Source organism: Coenobita brevimanus, chromosome 102 (genome assembly GCF_032717465.1).
Source record: "Coenobita brevimanus isolate Jiangsu-jjx chromosome 102, ASM3271746v2, whole genome shotgun sequence".
Lineage (NCBI taxonomy): Eukaryota > Metazoa > Arthropoda > Malacostraca > Decapoda > Coenobitidae > Coenobita > Coenobita brevimanus.
In genome coordinates this window covers 1237021-1259397 of record NC_137055.1, presented here as the reverse complement: position 1 = coordinate 1259397, position 22377 = coordinate 1237021, and the positions used below count along the sequence as shown (strand labels likewise).

The following is a 22377-nucleotide window of genomic DNA, read 5'->3' as shown; positions in this document are numbered from 1 at the left end:
TGTATGGAAGGCAACAAATTAGTTATTAATAAAGAAAAAAATAAATGTATCTGTTTTAAACAAAAATCAGCTTTTATAAATGACCACATTGCAGCTGTAAAATGTGATAAATATTTGGACATTATGTTTTATATAATTTTAGTGATTTTAATGCTATAGAGTTTAGGCTGAATTAATTTTATGCCTCTTTTAACACTATTTTTAGGGATTTTAGTCACGTAAATATTTTTTAAGCATATATATTTTTAAAATATTGGTTTCGGGGGATTATTTTTAATAATTAAACATTCTAGTATTATTTTTATTATGTGTGGAGTGATTAAAAAATCGTTGTCTTTTTATTGGGCATTTATATTCTTATTTTTGTTTATTGTTCTTTTAATATTATTTTTTACTGAATATTTTAACGATTGTCAGTCAACTTCCGCTGATGCGTACATAAGCTACATGTCTTGCTAGACGAGGAAAAGAGTAATAAGACTAGACTGAAATAATGGTGACAGTGTAGAGGGATGCTGTGAGGGATGTACTTTGTTACATACAGTTTATATCAGCGAGTTAATACTGGAATTGTTATGAGTGAACACTGCTGCTGATGTGTTTAGAACCATATCTATAACACGTATTGTATAAAATATAGAATGATATCAAACTATGTAAATATGTTGCGAAATACAATGAAATGATAATGAAATGAAATGACCACTACTTCTATGACTACTACTACTTCTACTACTACTATTACTGTACTATTACACCTATCACCACCACCACCACCACCACTACTACTACTAATACTAATCTAATACTAATACATCCACGAATGAGTGTAATTGTGGTGAGTTAAAAATTATATACACGACAACAAACCACACTCAAGTTATCAGTGAGAGTAACCATAAAAACGTCAGAATATTCGAAACGTTTGTTGAAGACGTTTGTTGATATGAGAAAGAAATTTAACCAGAAGAGCTGCAGCGACTGAAGGAATTTTGAGGACAGTTCAGAAGAGCGGACGAAATTTCAGAGAGCCATCGCCGTCATAAAACTGAATAGAGGTACTCAGAAAATGTTGATCTGGGAGAGAGAGAGAGAGAGAGAGAGAGAGAGAGAGAGAGAGAGAGAGAGAGAGAGAGAGAGTATGTGTGTGTGTACACAAGTGGAGTAGGGGAATAGGTGGGGGAAGTGTGTGTGTGTGTGTGTGTGTGTGTGTGTGTGTGTGTGTGTGTGTGTGTGTGTGTGTGTGTGTGTGTGTGTGTGTGTGTGGTGTATAAAAGGTCAGAGGCAGGACAGACAGCAGCAGTAGCCACAGCCATGGCCTCCTCGTTCCAGCTCCTCCTTCTCCTGCTGGGGGTGTCGTTCTCCCTGGCCCTCCCCACCAACACCTCCAAGCCCTTCACCCACCGTCAGTAGAAATCATTTACTATACTCTTCTCCCCTTAACCTGGCCTAGAATTTCGTCCTTTTTTTGGTTTTTATCACTTAGCTCAATGACAAAAAAAATAAGGACGATGGTATGGTTCTACATCCTGTCCATAGCACTTCTTCGTGACTAGCATCATAGCCTAATGTTATCCTACCGTTATAACTCAGCATTCAAGGTGGGGAGGTAGCAGTTCTAAAATAAGGACGATGGTATGGTTCTACGTCCTTTCCATAGCACTTCTTCGTGACTAGCATCATAGCCTAGTGTTATCCTACCGTTACAACTCAGCATTCAAGGTGGTGAGGTAGCAATCTTAGTCCAAGTTAGAAGAAAAGCATTATAGTAGCTTTCCTAGTAGCTATGCGATATTCTCTTCTCTTCGCCTCAATAACCAACAGCATACTACTCAGCCCCACAACGATAACATCTATATATATTCTTATTTGATATCACCAATCGATTTCACCTGGAATTACAGAGATTTTTCGAATTTTAGGAAGACTTTTGAGAAACTGCTGGAGGATTTGAGCTGCGTAATTAGCAAAAAGTGTTACGTATGCTGTGAGTGACGGGGAAACGCTTGGGCAAAGGAAGTATGTAAAGTTTCATGAATGTGATGCTTTTTCCATTCCATAGTTTAGTTTTTGAAGGGGTCCATTCTACTCTGTTTTTTGGGGGTAAGAAATTTCAGCTTTTCACCAGCATCTAGGGATTAGCTACACATCTACGAAAATTCTCCCGGGAACTGAAAAAAAGGGGTCTTCAGGTAAGATGTAAAGATATTCTCAGACTGAATGGTTTAATCTCGTCATGATCTAGTCTAAGGCTCTCTCCGTACAGCTGAGCCGCGGGTGAACTTCGACGAGAACTGCAAGTGTGGGCGGAAGAACGCTGGCAGGATCGTGGGCGGGGTGGAGACGGGCGTGAACGAGTGGCCGTGGCAGGCGGCTCTGATGTCTGGGACGCAGCAGTTCTGTGGCGGCTCCCTCATCAATGATCGCTACGTCCTCACCGCTGCGCACTGTGTCGATGTTAGTAGCTCACCTCTTGCATAGTACACTCATGAGCAATAGTTCGTGCTCACTGTGTTGATGTTAGCCTCTTGCACAGTACACTCATGAGCAATTGTTCGTGCACAGCCTATAGCGGTACTGTTAGGTGGAGGGACGTCATATATAGGGGTGCCTGTTGCTCAGTACTAAGGTGGCAGTTTGCAGGTTTACTGAACTCCACGACAATCAGTTAGCAATAAATCGCCATCTCGTGCATTAGGCAGGAGCTTCAAATCAACCGCTATAGATCTTGGTTAGGTGTGTCCTCGGCTGTGTCTCACCAGCAATCAGGGCTACGGACAGAGAGAGAGAGAGAGAGAGAGAGAGAGAGAGAGAGAGAGCAGAAATTACGACTCACGAATGTATAGTATTCTTGATGGTGCTCTGCTTATATCAAGAATCAGTCCATCAATCACACCATCATGACCATCTCCACTTTTTTTGTACAGTACCAAAAATAATAATAATAATAATAATAATAATAAGGTTGGACAGAAAAATAGGTAAAGAGAAGGCATAAAAGTAAACCAGCTCCGTTTGTGAATTCTTTGACGTTGTGGGTTTATAAGAAATACTCGTATGGAAGGATCTCTCTCTCTCTCTCTCTCTCTCTCCTTCATCATAGTCGCCCCAGGGTTGAAGGGCAGAAGAACCATCAATGAGTTAGATCAATAGGCAACACTAGAATGACGTTGCTGATCGACTTACAGTTCTAGTTCATCTCATCCAAATGTGAGGAAAGAGGTTAGAATGCTGTTGCTGCTGCTGCTGATGATGATGATGATGAACAATCCTGGACTCTACACAAATGCTGCCAGAATCTGATAGTCAAAATCTTCATCATTTTACACCGCAGCTCCACGTCTTTCTAACCACACGTATCGTCATTCTATTCCCTCATTTAACCTAGTACAGAACTGACATCTGACTGACCTGACCTGCTCTATTTATATCATGTGACCTCTTCGTCATTGCAATCTGTTCATACACTGCTATGGAATAAATCTAAGCATTCTTCTAACCAATCTCGTGTACAGCTGACATGGTGGATTGGGATTAATCTAAGTAATCCTCTCCCTAGTCCTGCATCCATCTAACCCCGCTTAGTGCAGTGGATAACGATTAATCTGAGCCATTCTCCATCTAATGTCGTATTCATCTAACCTTTCCTATTCATCCTATTCTTGTATTCATTTGACCCGACCTAACCCAGCTCGGTCAATGGGACTAATCTAACCTTTCCTGTTCCTCCTAGTCTTGCATTCACCTGACCTACCTTGACTCCATCGCCAGAGACTAACAGCCAGCCGTGTCAGCGTACGCCTGGCCGAACACGACCTGGCCTTCAGCTCAGAGACGACCCTGGTGAGCCGCTCCGTGTCTCAGATCATCAGCCACCCAGGGTACAACTCCGGCACTGAGGAGAATGACATCGCTCTGCTCAAACTCACTTCCCCCGTCGAAGTAGGACATTATTATTATTATTATTATTATTATTATTATTATTATTATTGTTATCGTTATTATTACTATTTTTACTACTACTACTACTGCTACTACTACATTCTCCAAGGTCCAGCAGTCTTCCATCACCACACACACACATATATACGTGACACCAAACTACGTAAACTGTGCACTTATTCTGCTCCATGTGTCCTTTACAATATAATACTTTTTTTTTTATGCAAGGAAGAAGGAACCAAAGGCCAGGACCCTACTTTTTGTTTCATCATGGAGTACACTTGACAACACCATTCCCTAAGGCCCAGTAGACCTATGCCACACCTACACATGTCACCACTTGGATACTTATACACCACCATACCACCCATGTATATTGACCATGCTAGGGCTTCCGTGCAAGACTGGTGTAGTGGTATTAGTGGTGTTATTTTCGGTGACGCTCTTGTGGTTCTTCTGGATGATCAGTAAAGTCTGTCTATCTATCTTTTTATTGCCAGACGCCTTAATACCGTACCGTAAGGGGTGGCCGCAAACAAATCACCTCCATGTCGCCCTGTCCCCCCACCATTTCACTGCCCTGCTCCCAGCTCACGCCCCCCTCCCTCATATACCTCTCCCCTCCTCAGTAAAGTCTATTGTAATAAAAATAAAACATCTCTCTTCATCCTGAGATCGAACCCGCGTTGTTCCAGATAGCACACCACATCCATAACACCCTTAACGTCACCCACTCAGCGATTGCTCTAACCTGTCTCTCTCCAACCCAACATCTTCCCTATTATTTTCCTATTTATCCCCATTTCCCCCTATTATTTCCCTATTATTTTCCCCATTTCCTCTATTATTTTACCCTATTTCCCTATTATTTTACCCTATTTCCCTATTGTTTTACCCTATTTCCCTATTATTTACCCCATTTCCTTAATACTCATCCCCATTCCCTATTATTTATCCCTATTTCTGTACTATTTTACCCTATTTCCCTATTATTTATCCTAGTTTCTCATTTTACCCCTTTTCCCTATTATTTTACCCTATTTCCTTATTATTTTACCTTATTTCCCTATTATTTTACCCTATTTCCCTACTATTTAACACTATTTCCCTAGTATTTATCTCTATTTCCTTATTACTTATCCCAGTTTCCCTATTTTACCCTATTTCCCTATTATTTCACCTTATTCCGTATTACTTATCCCTTCTCTATTATTTTACCCTATTTTCCTATTATTTTACCCCATTTCCCTATTTTTTACCCTATTTCCGTATTACGTATCCCAGTTTCCCGATTATTTTACCCTATTTCCCTACTTTCTACCCTATTTCCCTATTATTTATCCCGATTCCCTATTCCTTTACCCTATTTTCCCTATTATTTCACCCTATTTCCCCTATTATTTCTCTATATATCTCCAGGTGGACTCCACTGTACTGCCGGTGTGCATGCCGCCTCCCAGACCCACCTACGCGGGCAGGACAGCCACAGTGACGGGCTGGGGCACCACCAGCTCCGGCGGATCGTCACCCAACACGCTGAGGGAGGTTGACGTACCGGTGAGTCATACGTAACGCCTCTCCCTTTGCGATTTATTCCACATAGTATTCTGAGTGACGAGGGAAACTTCATAACAGCTCTCCCTTATCAATTTATTTTGCATGTTACTCTGAGTGGCAAGGGAAACCTCGTAACAGCTTTCCTTTATCGATTTATTTTGCATGTTATTTTAAGTGGCAAGGGAAACTTCGTAACGGCTCTCCCTTGTCGATTTATTTTGCTTGTTATTCTAAATGGCAAGGGAAGCTTCGTAACAGCTCTTCCTTATCGATTGATTTTTCATGTTACCCTGAGTGGCAAGGGAAACGTCGTAACAACTCTCCCTTATTGATTTATTCTGCATATTACACCTCAGTATTCTCTTCTTTGTTACTAAGTCGATATTCGAGCAATGTAAATAACGTACAAGACAGTGCTGAAATATAAAATGCAAATTAAGTCGCTAAGAAAGAGTTGCTACGAAGCCCGCCACGCCACTCAGAGTAAAACGCAGGTCTGATACATTTGTTGGTTTATCTCGTAACACATACATCTAAGCGATCTATTTTCTAGTGGATTGGCTTATTATCGACCATCATAAGAGTAATCAGTGGAAACCATTCCAATGTCAACCCGTGGTAGGTGATCAAAGTTGATATAGAAATCAATGACTGTTTTGATGATGCTACAGTTGTCCTTGCACAGTCGATATGTAGTTAATCCTGTGCCTCCTTCTCCCGCCAGGTGCTGTCCAACTTCCAGTGCACTCGGACAGGCTACGGGTCCGCCATCAAGTCCACCATGCTGTGTGCCGGCAGGACTGGCAAGGACTCCTGCCAGGGGGACTCAGGCGGCCCTCTAGTGTTCAAGGATGGCGGTGGAAACTACGACCTGGTGTGTTATATTGTATTTTGTAAACACTGGCATTTACAGCACTAACCATCTATCTATCTATTGCCAGACGCCTCAGTCCCGTAAGGGGTGGCTACAAACAAATCACCTCTATGTCTCGCTGTCCCCCGCCATTTCACTGCCCTGCTCCCAGCTCACACCCCCCTCACTCATATACCTCTCCACTCCATCCCTTCATCTCATCCTCGGCCTCCCCCCCCCCTCCGCCTCACTTACATACACTCTCCTCATTAGTCTCTCGCTCTCCATCCTCTCCACATGGCCAAACCACCTCCCAACGCTTCCAGTCACATTATTTCTATTATTAAAGCATTAACACTGACAGAGTTTCTCGCTGAACTAAAGGAATGGAACAAAGCAATGTCGATTTATTTACAAAGGTATTTACATTTCGTTTGATTTTGAAAGCACTGGCATACACACTTTTGACAATGACACAGATTTTCTAACTGAATGGAGTCATTAAAGGTTGATTTATTAATATATACGTTGGCTTTTCTGTCTTTTGTTGCCTGTCGATATGGTATAAAATTCTTTAATGATTACTATTACCTGAGATTAAATTTTGAGTTGGCAAAGATGAATACAAACCATGTGTGTCCAAACATTGATATGCACAGCTAGATGAAGAAATTTCCGCAATATTCTTCATTCTGTCACATCATTCTGTATCTGTCTCGACACTAATGTTACATGGCACTCGCTGCCGTAGTGCAAAAAAGATAAACCCTTCAGCATCGTGACTTTCTTGTTCCATGTCATCATGCGAATTAGTTTAGCATTTTTAGAGAATCGTATTTATTCTTTCATTATACTCCCTTAGCCTTACTAATATACCCGTACTCCTTGACCGCCACCAGATCGGCATCGTGAGCTGGGGTTACGGATGTGGAGCAAACGGCTACCCCGGCGTGTACACTCGCGTCAACAAGTACTTGAAGTGGATCAAGACCAACACTGCTGATGGCGTGTACTGCCGCGGCATGAGGCTGTAGCCGTCACACACACTGCTGCAAGTCAACATCGAAAAAAAAAAAAAAAAAAAAAAAAACTTTCTGCTCAAAAATTAACATGAAAGAAAATCCCACTGCGCTGTAATTAACATCTGCCAGACTTAGTGCGCACTGTTAACATCATTCTACTCTGTCTTCAAACATGTGCTCTTACCAGACTCTTACTGTGCATCAATTCACATCTAACAAACTGAATGCGCAACAGTTAACATCTACCAGACTTACTGTGCATCAATTCACATCTTCCAAACTTAATGCGCAACAATTTAACATCTACCAAACTTAATGCACAACAGTTAACATCTACCAGACTTACTGTGCATCAATTGACATCTACCAAACTTAATGCGCAACAATTTAACATCTTCCAAACTTAATGCGCTACAGTTAACATCCTGCACACTCTGCGCAACATTTAACATCTTCCTACTCAGTCTTCAAACAACATCCACCTATACCAGTTCGCGTTTACACAAGACCCAACTGCTAACTAAACTTGATGAAGACTAAAACTGCTGATGGGATGTAAAGCAACAACACGAGTCTATAATCAGTTCACATTATCCCTTTGCAGAATAAACCACACAGCTTACTCCAGAAAACATTCCCCCCAAATTGTCGCCTTTCTAACAATGACGAATTATCTTTCTTTTTGTTACAACCCGATGATTTGCAATTAACACAGAAGGGATCTCAATTACTGAAATGGATTTAAACTATATATAACCTGCCCAGTCAAGGAACGACCATCCAGCCAAAAAGAAATCGCTTGTTGGGCAAAGGAAATCGTTGAAATAATGAACTCATGGATGCTGTTGGCATCTTGATCTTGCAAAAATAAACACTTCGACTTTCAAACACAAAGCTTTTTATCCTGAATACTCCATCACACTTGTTTGTCACCCTGCAAAGCTTAGAAAGAGGTAGTACTTAAGGCTCTATAAATACAAAGCGACGCAAAGTACAAGCATTACAAAGCAACATTGGTGTACGGTGTCACAGTCAGAGACACATCGTTACAGCACTCTTATGTACTCCAGAACAGTTTTGAAATATCTGAGCAGTTTGAAAGATTAAAGTGTTACTGTAAAATAATGGGTTTAATTTTTTCAACCTGCCTATCCTCTACTTACACCCTTCACTGCGGTGGGTTCAGTTTTGTTATATATTCAGATTAACTTTTCAAATACTACAAATTGTGGCATTCAAAGGCTTTATAAATATTCCCTATACCTTTTCCATCTTAACTTGGCATAGATTTTATTTCTTGTGTAGCTTGTTTCACATAGCTCCACGGAAGAAAAAAACGCTGCTACGGCTCTACTGTACATCCTATCCCTAGCACTTCTTCATGACTAGTATCGTACCCAAATGTTAATACATGGCTACAACTTAACGTTAAAAAAAGAGAGATGAATATTTTAGGCCAGTTTAGAGTAAAAAGAGTATAGTACTACTTCGGCTACTGCTAGTACACATAGATATTGTTAATAGGCTAACCGTATAGGATTATGTTTACAGAGAAATCCCGATAGTTACAGAATAACGATGAATGGAGAACCAAAGAGATATGTGACGGTAGGACTGACACTGGACACTGGCACTGGTTTGGGATGAGGAAGGGTCGTGCCCACGGCTCCGTATTATCATCACAAAAAGTTCCCACACTTTCCTGCTGGCTGCGGCTGGGGTGTGGCTATGATTTATAAAAATGGGTGGCCAGGCCCCCTTATGGGGTGACTCGATGAGAATCTTCAGGAAAGTCCGGAGGTATTACTCCAAAAATAAGGGATGACCACTGGGGCGGCCAGGCATATTTTCAGGGTGGCCAGGGCCATCCTGGCCACTCCTGTGGTTATTCCACTGAGCTGTGGGGATGGAGGGTGTCACGTAATAATATTTTAATGGTATCAGTAGTATGAAGCACACAACAAATGAGTATGAAAAGGTAGAAGACTCCCAGGAATAAGAGACAACACAGAGGCCACCAAAGGTAGAGCAGCAAGGAGACCCGCCATTAAGTGACCAAGGCCGGGGCTTGCAGTCATGTTGGAGTCTTTATACACGAAACGAAACGAAACGACAGTACCAGCTTTTTACATCACACTGATAGTATGAACAGTGGCGTCACCAGGGGTCAGATTTTGGGGGGGCTGTGGCCCTGGTGTAGGTAGAAGGGGGGGGGGCAGCGAAGCGAGCCTATGCAGCTGGGGGGTACGGGGGGGCGCTGTAAGCCCCCCCGGGAATTTTTTCGGAAATTGAGCAGTTTTAGGGGAATTTTTAAGGCCTATAGATGAAGAAAAAGTAAAATAAGGTCTCACAGGCTATTAATAAGAAACTTATAGGACACATGAATATTGAGGGGCCTAATACTAGGTATCAGTAAACCTTAAGATATAATGTGTACAAGGTAATTGTATAAAGCTTTTTTGCAGATAAGTTTTTCTTAAACTGCTAGTATTATGTGGTATCATAACGGTTTCTTAGACTTACCATATTAAATTTGATAATTCAAAGAAGCTCAATGTATATAGATATAATTGCCAAAATCTTCTATTACCGGTACTGTGATAGGAAAACAAAGCCATTCACTTTCCCACTCTGTACATTTAGGACAATATATTTGCAACACTGAGAAATAGCCTAGGCCTAGCCAATTTAATAATAAATCAATTAAAAAAATCCTGGCCTAAGCTTCATAAAATGACTACTGAAAAAGTTTGATATAGGGCTACTTACATGTCTGAATGGGTTCATCTTTGGGGTTATCCGGGGTTGCTTCTGGCACCTCATTCCCAATAACAGCCACTTCTTGGCACTCATCTGAGTCACCTTTGGAGGTGCGGGTGCGAAAGAATTTCCTAATGCCACCCTGTCCCTGAGGATTGTTAGATGACCTTTTCATCACTTGAGTGGCTGCTGGCTGATATCCGCAAATGTGTTATTGTAGAATGGCCTATAAAAAGGAAATGACATTCAGTTCTGACAGTCGAGTGTCGACTGAACCAAGTACTGCTGACTCTTTGTGTAGAGTACAGGCTAGATCTCATATCCGTAAAACCAAAATTGAACAGGTAAAGTGAGGTGGCTAGCAATATGCCGGAACGTAGTAACGTCTATGCAGCCACTGAAACCAATACATTCAAATAAAGCCGAAAACAACACAGGATCTAGCCACAGTTCACAGACACTTCTCAATGTAAACAAACATTCCGAGTTTCGATACTCTGAACATTCGAATTTGTGAAAAATTGCATAGATCAGATATTTTAGACTGCATAATGCAATTTTAAAGCTCCGTGATTAATATATACCATATTATATATTGTAAATATATAATAAGTTTGATAAATCTAATACAATCTTGCATTCTTTGTGCAATAAATATATTTCAAAGAAAACCAAGCTTGGAAAAAGTATATGGGAAACTAATATATTATAACTATTATGTTTTGAGTCATAGGTTTACGTAAATTGTGAGTAACTAATCACATTATATAGCTATAAATAATATTGTATTAAACTAATATGGATGCACGAATAAAAGTGGATTGGCGGTAGGGGGTTGGGGGAAAGCTAGGTGGGTCAATGCCGAGCTGCAAGCATACTATGTAAGCTGGTGATTTTTTATTATTATTATTTTGGGAGGCTGCAATTTTTGGGGGGCTGAGTCCTTGATTTGAGGGGCTAAGCCCCCCCCTAGCCCCCCCCTGGTGACGCCACTGAGTATGGATGATTTTACCCTTGATACTCTACCATGACCCAAATACTATCTCACCATGTTGAATGCAGAGTTTTAACAAGAGGTTAATTTTAGGTTATGATGCTAGTCACGAAGAAGTGCTGTGGATATGATGTAGAGTCACAGTACTGTCGTCTTCTGTCACTGAGCTAAGTGGAATAATCTGCAAAACGACAAAAATATAGGTCAGGTTAGAGTACAAACAGCGCAGCAGTGCCATGAAGCAGCCAAAATGAGTACAAACAGTGCAGCAGTGCCATGAAGCAGCCAAAATGAGTACAAACAGTGTAGCAGTGCCATGAAGCAGCCAAAATGAGTACAAAGTGTATCAGTGCCATGAAGCAGCCAAAATGAGTATAAACAGTGCAGCAATGCCATGAAGCAGCCAAAATGAGTACAAACAGTGCAGCAGTGCCATGAAGCAGCCAAAATGAGTACAGTGTAGCAGTGCCATGAAGCAGCCAAAATGAGTACAAACAGTGCAGCAGTGCCATGAAGCAGCCAAAATGAGTACAAACAGTGCAGCAGTGCCATGAAGCAGCCAAAATGAGTACAAACAGTGCAGCAGTGCCATGAAGCAGCCAAAATGAGTACAAACAGTGCAGCAATGCCATGAAGCAGCCAAAATGAGTACAAACAGTGCAGCAGTGCCACGAAGCAGCCAAATTGCACTCACTCGTCTCACCACTAACAATAAGGTACAATATACTACTCACCCTCTTTCTTTAGTCTGTTCACTGTACCTAGACAACGGTGCCGTCTCTCCATTTTGAATGCTGAGCTGTTACAAGAGACTAAACACTAGCATATGTAGTAGTCATGATGACATGGAATAGAAAAGATGCAATGGCAATAATTATTTTCTGCAGGAAGATCATGAGGAAGGAGTGCAAAACCTCCCCTCGTCTAGATCCTGTAAAAACGTACCTAGGTTGCGAGAGGGAAGCGATAGTAATTATGGTTGAAAATCTTACTCCTTACACCGGACAGGGACGCCTTCACGTGGTGGGACTGATGCAGCCAGCCAGCCCCACTGACAGGTTATACAAATGTCCATGAACTCCCTCCCTGTTCCCCGAAAGATGGATGGTGGACTGCGGGAGAGGGGCGACTTCACCCTCCAGTCCATTGGGTTCACGTTTCAGGTGAAGCTGGGGCTACTACTACTACTACTACTACCACTACTACCACTACTACTACTACTACTACTACTACTACCACCACTACTACTACTACTACTACCACTACTACTAATACTACTACTACTACTACTAATACTACTACTAATACTACCACTACTACTACTACTACTACCGCTACTACTACTACTACTACTACAACTACAACCACTACTACTACTACTACTACCACTACTACTACTACTACTACTACCACCACCACTACTACTACTACTACTTATGTCTTTTGAGAATTTTTGAGTTTCTGATTTTAGATATTTTAATGGAAAAGGTAAATTTGAGTTTTAGGCAGTTTGGCTTTACAAGTGTGTCCCCCACAGCTGCATGTTATTTATTGAAGGGGGTAAGGGCGTCATACACATCTAAGAGCTGCCCTTTATCTCTTTTTGCAGATCTACGCAAAGCCCTTGATGAAACTGACCAAATGATCTATCTATCTGTCTATCTATCTATCTATAGCCCGATGCCCTAAGCCCGCAAAGGGTGGCCGCAGACAAAACGCCTCCAAGTCGCTCTGTCACCCACCATTTCACTGCCCTCCCCCCAGCTCACTCCCCCCCTCCCTCATATACCTCTCAACTCCATCCCTCCACCTCATCCTCGGTCTTCCCCTCCCTCTCCCTCCTTAAGCTTCACCTACATACATCCTCTTGGTCAGTCTTTCATTCTCCATCCTCTCCACATGTCCAAACCACCTCAGTGTATTTCTCCTAATTCTCAACCATATGATGCTTGGAAATAACCTACTGTACTCTAATGTTCCAGTAGATATAACCTTAATTATAATGCATTATATTAGTAATTAGATGGCAAATATTACCTGGCGGGGCAGCAGAGGTAAGTTCTGCTCTATAGATCAAGGTGTCAGGCAAGGTGGGATTCTTTCACCATTTTTATTTATTTTTCACATCAATGACATTATCAATAATATCTCAATATGCAATGAAGGATGTCTATCTATCTATCTATTGCCAGACGCCCTAATCCCATAAGGGGTGGCCACAAACAAATCGCCTCAATGAAGGATGTACTCTTGGCATATTTAAGCATAACATATTGGCGCATGCAGGTGATGTAGTACTTCTTGCTGGGTCAGTGGCAGATATGGAGACTTGTATGCCACTCTGTGTTCCTGTATAGAAGACCACAAATTAGTTATTAATAAAGAAAATAATAAATGTATCTGTTTTAAACAAAAATCAGCTTTTATAAATGACCACATTGCAGCTGTAAAATGTGATAAATATTTGGACATTATGTTTTATATAATTTTAGTGATTTTAATACTATAGAGTTTAGGCTGAATTAATTTTATGCCTTTTTTAACACTATTTTTAGGGATTTTAGTCACGTAAATATTTTTTAAGCATATATATTTTTAAAATATTGGTTTTGGGGGATTATTTTTAATAATTAAACATTTTAGTATTATTTTTATTATGTGTGGAGTGATTAAAAAATCGTTGTCTTTTGATTGGGCATTTATATTCTTATTTTTGTTTATTGTTCTTTTAATATTATTTTTTACTGAATATTTTAACGATTGTCAGTCAACTTCCGCTGATGCGTACATAAGCTACATGTTTTGGTAGGCGAGGAAAAGAGTAATAAGACTAGACTGAAGTAATGGTGACAGTGTAGAGGGATGCTGTGAGGGATGTACTTTGTTACATACAGTTTATATCAGCGGGTTAAAATTGGAATTGTTATGAGTGAACACTGCTGGTGATGTGTTTAGAACCGTATCTATAACACGTATTGTATAAAATATAGAATGATATCAAACTATGTAAATATGTTGCGAAATACAATGAAATGATAATGAAATGAAATGACCACTACTTCTATGACTACTACTACTTCTACTACTACTATTACTGTACTATTACACCTATCACCACCACCACCACCACCACTACTACTACTACTACTACTAATCTAATACTAATACATCCACGAATGAGTGTAATTGTGGTGAGTTAAAAATTATATACACGACAACAAACCACACTCAAGTTATCAGTGAGAGTAACTATAAAAACGTCAGAATATTCGAAACGTTTGTTGAAGACGTTTGTTGATATGAGAAAGAAATTTAACCAGAAGAGCTGCAGAGAATGAAGGAATTTTGAGGACAGTTCAGAAGAGCAGACGAAATTTCAGAGAGCCATCGCCATCATAAAACTGAATAGAGGTACTCAGAAAATGTTGATCTGGGAGAGAGAGAGAGAGAGAGAGAGAGAGAGAGAGTATGTGTGTGTGTACACAAGTGGAGTAGGGGAATAGGTGGGGGAAGTGTGTGTGTGTGTGTGTGTGTGTGTGCGTGTGTGTGTGTGTGTGTGTGTGTGTTGTGTATAAAAGGTGAGAGGCAGGACAGACAGCAGCAGTAGCCACAGCCATGGCCTCCTCGTTCCAGCTCCTCCTTCTCCTGCTGGGGGTGTCATTCTCCCTGGCCCTCCCCACCAACACCTCCAAGCCCTTCACCCACCGTCAGTAGAAATCATTTACTATACTCTTCTCCCCTTAACTTGGCCCAGAATTTCGTCCTTTTTTTGGTTTTTATCACTTAGCTCAATGACAGAAGAAATACAGGCGATGGTATGGTTCTACATCCTTTCCATAGCACTTCTTCGTGACAAGTAGAAATCATTTACTATCCTCTTCTCCCCTTAACCCTGCCCAGATTTTCGTCCTTTTTTTGGTTTTTATCACTTAGCTCAATGACAAAAAAAAATAAGGGCGATGGTACGGTTCTACATCCTTTCCATAGCACTTCTTCGTGACTAGCATCATAGCCTAGTGTTATCCTACCGTTACAACTCAGCATTCAAGGTGGTGAGGTAGCAATCTTAGTCCAAGTTAGAAGAAAAGCATTATAGTAGCTTTCCTAGTAGCTATGCGATATTCTCTTCTCTTCGCCTCAATAACCAACAGCATACTACTCAGCCCCACAACGATAACATCTATATATATTCTTATTTGATATCACCAATCGATTTCACCTGGAATTACAGAGATTTTTCGAATTTTAGGGAGATCTTTGAGAAACTGCTGGAGAACTTGAGCTGCGTAATTAGCAAAAAGTGTTACGTGTGCTGTGAGTGACGGGGAAACGCTTGGGCAAAGGAAGTATGTAAAGTTTCATGAATGTGATGCTTTTTCCATTCCATAGTTAGTTTTTGAAGGGGTCCATTCTACTCTGTTTTTTTGGGGGTAGGAAATTTCAGCTTTTCACCAGCATCTAGGGATTAGCTACACATCTACGAAAATTCTCCCGGGAACTGAAAAAAGGGGTCTTCAGGTAAGAGGTAAAGATATTCTCAGACTGAATGGTTTAATTTCGTCATGACCTAGTCTAAGGCTCTCTCCGTACAGCTGAGCCGCGGGTGAACTTCGACGAGAACTGCAAGTGTGGGCGGAAGAACGCTGGCAGGATCGTGGGCGGGGTGGAGACGGGCGTGAACGAGTGGCCGTGGCAGGCGGCACTGATGGCCGGGTCGCAGCAGTTCTGTGGCGGCTCCCTCATCAATGATCGCTACGTCCTCACCGCCGCGCACTGTGTCGATGTTAGTAGCTCCCCTCTTGCACAATACACTCATGAGCAATAGTTCGTGCTCACTGTGTTGATGTTAGCCTCTTGCACAGTACACTCATGAGCAATTGTTCGTGCACAGCCTATAGCGGTACTGTTAGGTGGAGGGACGTTATATCTAGAGGTACATGCCGCTCAGTACTAAGGTGGCAGTTTGCAGGTTTACTGAACTCCACGACAATCAGTTAGCAATAAAACGCCATCTCGTGCATTAGGCAGGAGCTTCAAATCAACCGCTATAGATCTTGGTTAGGTGTGTCCTCGGCTGTGTCTCACCAGCAATCAGGGCTACGGACAGAGAGAGAGAGAGAGAGAGAGAGAGAGAGAGAGCAGAAATTACGACTCACGAATGTATAGTATTCTTGTTGGTGCTCTGCTTATATCAAGAATCTATCCATCAATCATACCATCATAAACATCTCCACTTTTTCTGTACAGTAATAAAAATAATAATAATAATAATAATAATAATAATAATAATGATAATAATAATAATAATAACAACAACAATAATAATAATAATAATGAGGTTGGACAGAGAAATAGGTAAAGAGAAGGCATAAAAGTAAACCAGCTCCGTTTGTGAATTCTTTGACGTGGGTTTATAAGAAATACTCGTATGGAAGGATCTCTCTCTCTCTCTCTCTCTCTCTCTCTCTCTCTCTCTCTCTCTCTCTCTCTCTCCTTCATCATAGTCGCCCCAGGGTTGAAGGGCAGAAGAACCATCAATGAGTTAGATCAATAGGCAACACTAGAATGACGTTGCTGATCGACTTACAGTTCTAGTTCATCTCATCCAAATGTGAGGAAAGAGGTTAGAATGCTGTTGCTGCTGCTGATGATGATGATGATGATGAACAATCCTGGACTCTACACAAATGCTGCCAGAATATGATAGTCAAAATCTTCATCATTTTACACCGCAGCTCCACGTCTTTCTAACCACATGTATCGTCATTCTATTCCCTCATTTAACCTAGTACAGAACTGACATCTGACTGACCTGACCTGCTCTATTTATATCATGTGACCTCTTCGTCATTGCAATCTGTTCATACACTGCTATGGAATAAATCTAAGCATTCTTCTAACCAATCTCGTGTACAGCTGACATGGTGGATTGGGATTAATCTAAGTAATCCTCTCCCTAGTCCTGCATCCATCTAACCCCGCTTAGTGCAGTGGATAAGGATTAATCTGAGCCATTCTCCATCTAATGTCGTATTCATCTAACCTTTCCTATTCATCCTATTCTTGTATTCATTTGACCCGACCTAACCCAGCTCGGTCAATGGGACTAATCTAACCTTTCCTGTTCCTCCTAGTCTTGCATTCACCTGACCTACCTTGACTCCATCGCCAGAGACTAACAGCCAGCCGTGTCAGCGTACGCCTGGCCGAACACGACCTGGCCATCAGCTTAGAGACGACCCTGGTGAGCCGCTCCGTGTCTCAGATCATCAGCCACCCAGGGTACAACTCCGGCACTGAGGAGAATGACATCGCTCTGCTCAAACTCACGTCCCCCGTCGAGGTAGGACATTATTATTATCATTATTATTAATATTATTACTACAACTACTACTACTACTACTACATTCACCAAGGTCCAGCAGTCTTCCTTCATCATATACACATATACGTGACACCAAAATATGTAAACTGTGTATTTATTCTGTTTAGCTCTATGTGTCCTCTACAAAATATTACTTTTTTTTTAATGCAAGGAAGAAGGAACCAAAGGCCGGGACCCCTAGTTACTTTTTTTTTTTTTCATCATGGGGTACACTTGACAACTCCACTCCCTAAGGCCCAGTAGATCTATGCCACACCTGCACATGCCACCACTTGGATACTTATACACCACCATACCACCCATGTATATTGACCATGCTAGGGCTTCCGTGCAAGACTGGTGTAGTGGTATTAGTGGTGTTATTTTCGGTGACGCTCTTGTGGTTCTTCTGGATGATCAGTAAAGTCTGTCTATCTATCTTTTTATTGCCAGACGCCTTAATACCGTACCGTAAGGGGTGGCCGCAAACAAATCACCTCCATGTCGCCCTGTCCCCCCACCATTTCACTGCCCTGCTCCCAGCTCACGCCCCCCTCCCTCATATACCTCTCCCCTCCTCAGTAAAGTCTATTGTAATAAAAATAAAACATCTCTCTTCATCCTGAGATCGAACCCGCGTTGTTCCAGATAGCACACCACATCCATAACACCCTTAACGTCACCCACTCAGCGATTGCTCTAACCTGTCTCTCTCCAACCCAACATCTTCCCTATTATTTTCCTATATATCCTCATTTCCCCCTATTATTTTCCTATTTATCTCCATTTCCCTATTATTTTCCCCATTTCCTCTTATTTTACCCTATTTCCCTATTATTTTACCCTATTTCCCTATTGTTTTACCCTATTTCCCTATTATTTACCCCATTTCAGTATTATTTTACCCTATTTCCTTATTACTTATCCCAATTTCTCTCATTTTACCCCTTTTCCCTATTATTTTACCCTATTTCCTTATTATTTTACCTTATTTCCCTATTATTTTACCCTATTTCCCTACTATTTAACACTTTCCCTAGTATTTATCTGTTTCCTTATTATTTATCCCAGTTTCCCTATTATTTTACCCTATTTCCCTATTATTTCACCTTATTCCGTATTACTTATCCCTTCTCTATTATTTTACCCTATTTTCCTATTATTTTACCCCATTTCCCTATTTTTTCCCTATTTCCGTATTACTTATCCCAGTTTCCCGATTGTTTTACCCTATTTCCCTACTTTTTACCGTATTTCCCTATTATTTATCCCCATTTCCCTATTCCTTTACCCTATTTCCCTATTATTTCACCCAATTTCCCCTATTATTTTCCTATATATCTCTAGGTGGACTCCACTGTACTGCCGGTGTGCATGCCGCCTCCCAACCCCACCTACGCGGGCAGGACAGCCACAGTGACGGGCTGGGGCACCACCAGCTCCGGCGGCTCATCACCCAACACGCTGAGGGAGGTTGACGTACCGGTGAGTCATACGTAACGCCTCTCCCTTTGCGATTTATTCCACATAGTATTCTGAGAGACGAGGGAAACTTCATAACAGCTCTCCCTTATCAATTTATTTTGCATGTTACTCTGAGTGGCAAGGGAAACTTCGTAACAGCTTTCCTTTATCGATTTATTTTGCATGTTATTTTAAGTGGCAAGGGAAACTTCGTAACAGCTTTCCTTTATCGATTTACTCCACATGTTATTTTAAGTGGAAAAGGAAGCTTCGTAACAGCTTCCCCTTGTCGATTTATTATGCATGTTATTCTAAGTGGCAAGGGAAGCTTCGTAACAGCTCTTCCTTATCGATTGATTTTGCATGTTACTCTGAGTGGCAAGGGAAACGTCGTAACAACTCTCCCTTATTGATTTAGTCTGCATATTACACCTCAGTATTCTCTTCTTTGTTACTAAGTCGATATTCGAGCAATGTAAATAACGTACAAGACAGTGCTGAAATATAAAATGCAAATTAAGTCGCTAAGAAAGAGTTGCTACGAAGCCCGCCACGCCACTCAGAGTAAAACGCAGGTCTGATACATTTGTTGGTTTATCTCGTAACACATACATCTAAGCGATCTATTTTCTATTGGACTGGCTTATTATCGACCATCATAAGAGTAATCAGTGCAAACCATTCCAATGTCAACCCGTGGTAGGTGATCAAAGTTGATATAGAAATCAATGACTGTTTTGATGATGCTACAGTTGTCCTTGCATAGTCGATATGTAGTTAATCCTGTGTGTCCTTCTCCCGCTAGGTGCTGTCCAACTCCCAGTGCACTCGGACAGGCTACGGGTCCGCCATCAAGTCCACCATGCTGTGTGCCGGCAGGACTGGCAAGGACTCCTGCCAGGGGGACTCAGGCGGCCCTCTGGTGTTCAAGGATGGCGGTGGAAACTACGACCTGGTGTGTTATATTGTATTTTGTAAACACTGGCATTTACAGCACTAACCATCTATCTATCTATTGCCAGACGCCTCAGTCCCGTAAGGGGTGGCTACAAACAAATCACCTCTATGTCTCGCTGTTCCCCGCCATTTCACTGCCCTGCTCCCAGCTCACACCCCCCTCACTCATATACCTCTCCACTCCATCCCTTCATCTCATCCTCGGTCTCCCCCTCCCTCCGCCTCACTCACATACACTCTCCTCATTAGTCTCTCGCTCTCCATCCTCTCCACATGGCCAAACCACCTCCCAACGCTTCCAGTCACATTATTTCTATTATTAAAGCATTAACACTGACAGAGTTTCTCGCTGAACTAAAGGAATGGAGCAAAACAATGTCGATTTATTTACAGAAGGTATTTACATTTCGTTTGATTTTGAAAGCACTGGCATACACACTTTTGAAAATGACACAGATTTTCTAACTGAATGGAGTCATTAAAGGTTGATTTATTAATATATACGTTGGCTTTTCTGTCTTTTGTTGCCTGTCGATATGGTATAAAAATTTTTAATGATTATTATTACCTGAGATTAAATTTTGAGTTGGCAAAGATGAATACAAACAATGTGTGTCCAAACATTGATATGCACAGCTAGATGAAGAAATTTCCGCAACATTCTTCATTCTGTCACATCATTCTGTATCTGTCTCGACACTAATGTTACATGGCACTCGCTGCCGTAGTGCAAAAAAGATAAACCCTTCAGCATCATGACTTTCTTATTCCATGTCATCATGCGAATTAGTTTGGTAATTTTAGATGACCTTATTTAGTCTCTCGGAATAGGCACACCATCAACATATCGGTACTCCCTCAGTCTTACTCATATATGTGTTACTCCTTTATCGCCACCAGATCGGCATCGTGAGCTGGGGTTACGGATGCGGAGCAAATGGCTACCCCGGCGTGTACACTCGCGTCAACAAGTACTTGGACTGGATCAAGACCAACACTGCTGATGGCGTGTACTGCCGCGGCATGAAGCTCTAGCCGTCACACACACTGCTGCCAACCAACATCTTAAAGAACTCATGCTGCACGACAAGTAACATCCTTCTACTACGTCTTGAAACAACGAGCACTTCTACCAACTCTTATTGCGCAACAGTTAACATCTACCAAACTTACTGTGCAACAATTAACACCTTCTACCACGTCTTTAAATTACATGCACTATTTGACAGATTGCATTTATGTAACAATCAGTGGCTATGTGAATAGGATCAAAGACTAATACCAAGACAGGTCCCTATACCGTAGCTAACACCACAAATTTACATCTATAATATGCACACCTTAATGTAAAAATCCTCTCACTGCTCAACAATTAACACCATTACTGAGACGATGGATTACTTTAGTTCATTTATCCAACCACCAGACTATGTTCAGTATATCCAAGTCAGAAAGGAGGTTTACTGTTGAAGGTACCTAAGACTATTGTATAACCACTCCAGTTTAAAAAGCCCTTACATGAACTACGGAAAAACGTTCACTGGCCTTTAGAAAAACAGAAGAAATGGGATGGATGAATCTAACATCTTTACCTTGCAGTTACAGGCACCTCTACCAATATTCACAGGTAGAACTGACCATAGATATCTTAAATGGTGCATGTGTAATATATATATATATATATATATATATATATATATATATATATATATATATATATATATATATATATATATATATATATATATATATATATAACCTGACAACCATCGTTACCGGAACAATATAAGTTCGCTGTAATAGGTCTGGGTGTTTGGATGTGAAAGGAAAAAATGCCATAATAACGAGAAGGCCACACATCTCTTAGACTATCAGTGGCGCGGTCGGTTCAAGCCCCACGCAGATGAAGGTGCATTACGGTACAATGTTATTAGTCTTGAGTATTCCACCACAGCTGTATGTAAAGCTTAGTATGAGGAAGCAATGCCTTAAAATACATGTAACTACAATCCAAAGCTAAATATTACAAAGCACCAAAGATGTTACTAATACACGGTGATACAAAGCAACAGTATTTCTATGTGTTCCTTTGTTTTGGCATGTGTGAGCAGTGAAAATAAAGTAATGCAGTTTATGATTCATTCTTTTTTCCAACCTCGATATCTTTTGCTTTAATAACTTTCCTGTGCTTGGTATTTAAGGGTATTTCAACCTCGTAAATCCAAGTGACGTCTTTTTAAATCTCTTCTTGCTGCTGCCACATACATACCCATACAGATCAGTTTAGTAGCAGACTCCATCCACTGGGCAGAGATCATGCAACTCTCTCAATGTCTGCCATCACTTCAGACATATGCAGCAGGCCGATCCCCAGCTAAATAAAATCTTCAAGGTATTCCCGTTTCCTTAACTGCCCGAATCGAAACCAAAATCCATTCCACCACCAGCCCGATTTGTGACCATA

General features: G+C 41.2%; 2 protein-coding genes across 2 annotated transcripts; both read left to right on the top strand.

The window, feature by feature from the left end:
• The first annotated feature begins 1314 nt into the window (after positions 1-1314).
• On the top strand, positions 1315-7386 carry LOC145415370 (trypsin alpha-4-like). Its single transcript, XM_080284654.1, has 6 exons — positions 1315-1405; positions 2267-2457; positions 3772-3942; positions 5362-5499; positions 6224-6373; positions 7252-7386. Exons 1-6 carry the CDS (start codon positions 1315-1317, stop codon positions 7384-7386), a joined length of 876 nt encoding a protein of 291 aa, XP_080140780.1.
• Positions 7387-14743: 7357 nt separating this feature from the next.
• On the top strand, positions 14744-20997 carry LOC145415299 (trypsin beta-like). Its single transcript, XM_080284573.1, has 6 exons — positions 14744-14834; positions 15721-15911; positions 17301-17471; positions 18840-18977; positions 19762-19911; positions 20814-20997. Exons 1-6 carry the CDS (start codon positions 14744-14746, stop codon positions 20946-20948), a joined length of 876 nt encoding a protein of 291 aa, XP_080140699.1. The 3' UTR covers positions 20949-20997.
• Positions 20998-22377: the final 1380 nt, after the last annotated feature.

Bases quoted from the DNA above. Each gene is read 5' to 3' on its own strand.
- LOC145415370 (XM_080284654.1), top strand. From the start codon at position 1,315: ATGGCCTCCTCGTTCCAGCTCCTCCTTCTCCTGCTGGGGGTGTCGTTC. The intron at 1,406-2,266 runs GTCAGTAGAAAT...CTCTCCGTACAG, and splicing joins CTCCAAGCCCTTCACCCACC to CTGAGCCGCGGGTGAACTTC. The intron at 2,458-3,771 runs GTTAGTAGCTCA...CTCCATCGCCAG, and splicing joins CCGCTGCGCACTGTGTCGAT to AGACTAACAGCCAGCCGTGT.
- LOC145415299 (XM_080284573.1), top strand. From the start codon at position 14,744: ATGGCCTCCTCGTTCCAGCTCCTCCTTCTCCTGCTGGGGGTGTCATTC. The intron at 14,835-15,720 runs GTCAGTAGAAAT...CTCTCCGTACAG, and splicing joins CTCCAAGCCCTTCACCCACC to CTGAGCCGCGGGTGAACTTC. The intron at 19,912-20,813 runs GTGTGTTATATT...TATCGCCACCAG, and splicing joins GCGGTGGAAACTACGACCTG to ATCGGCATCGTGAGCTGGGG.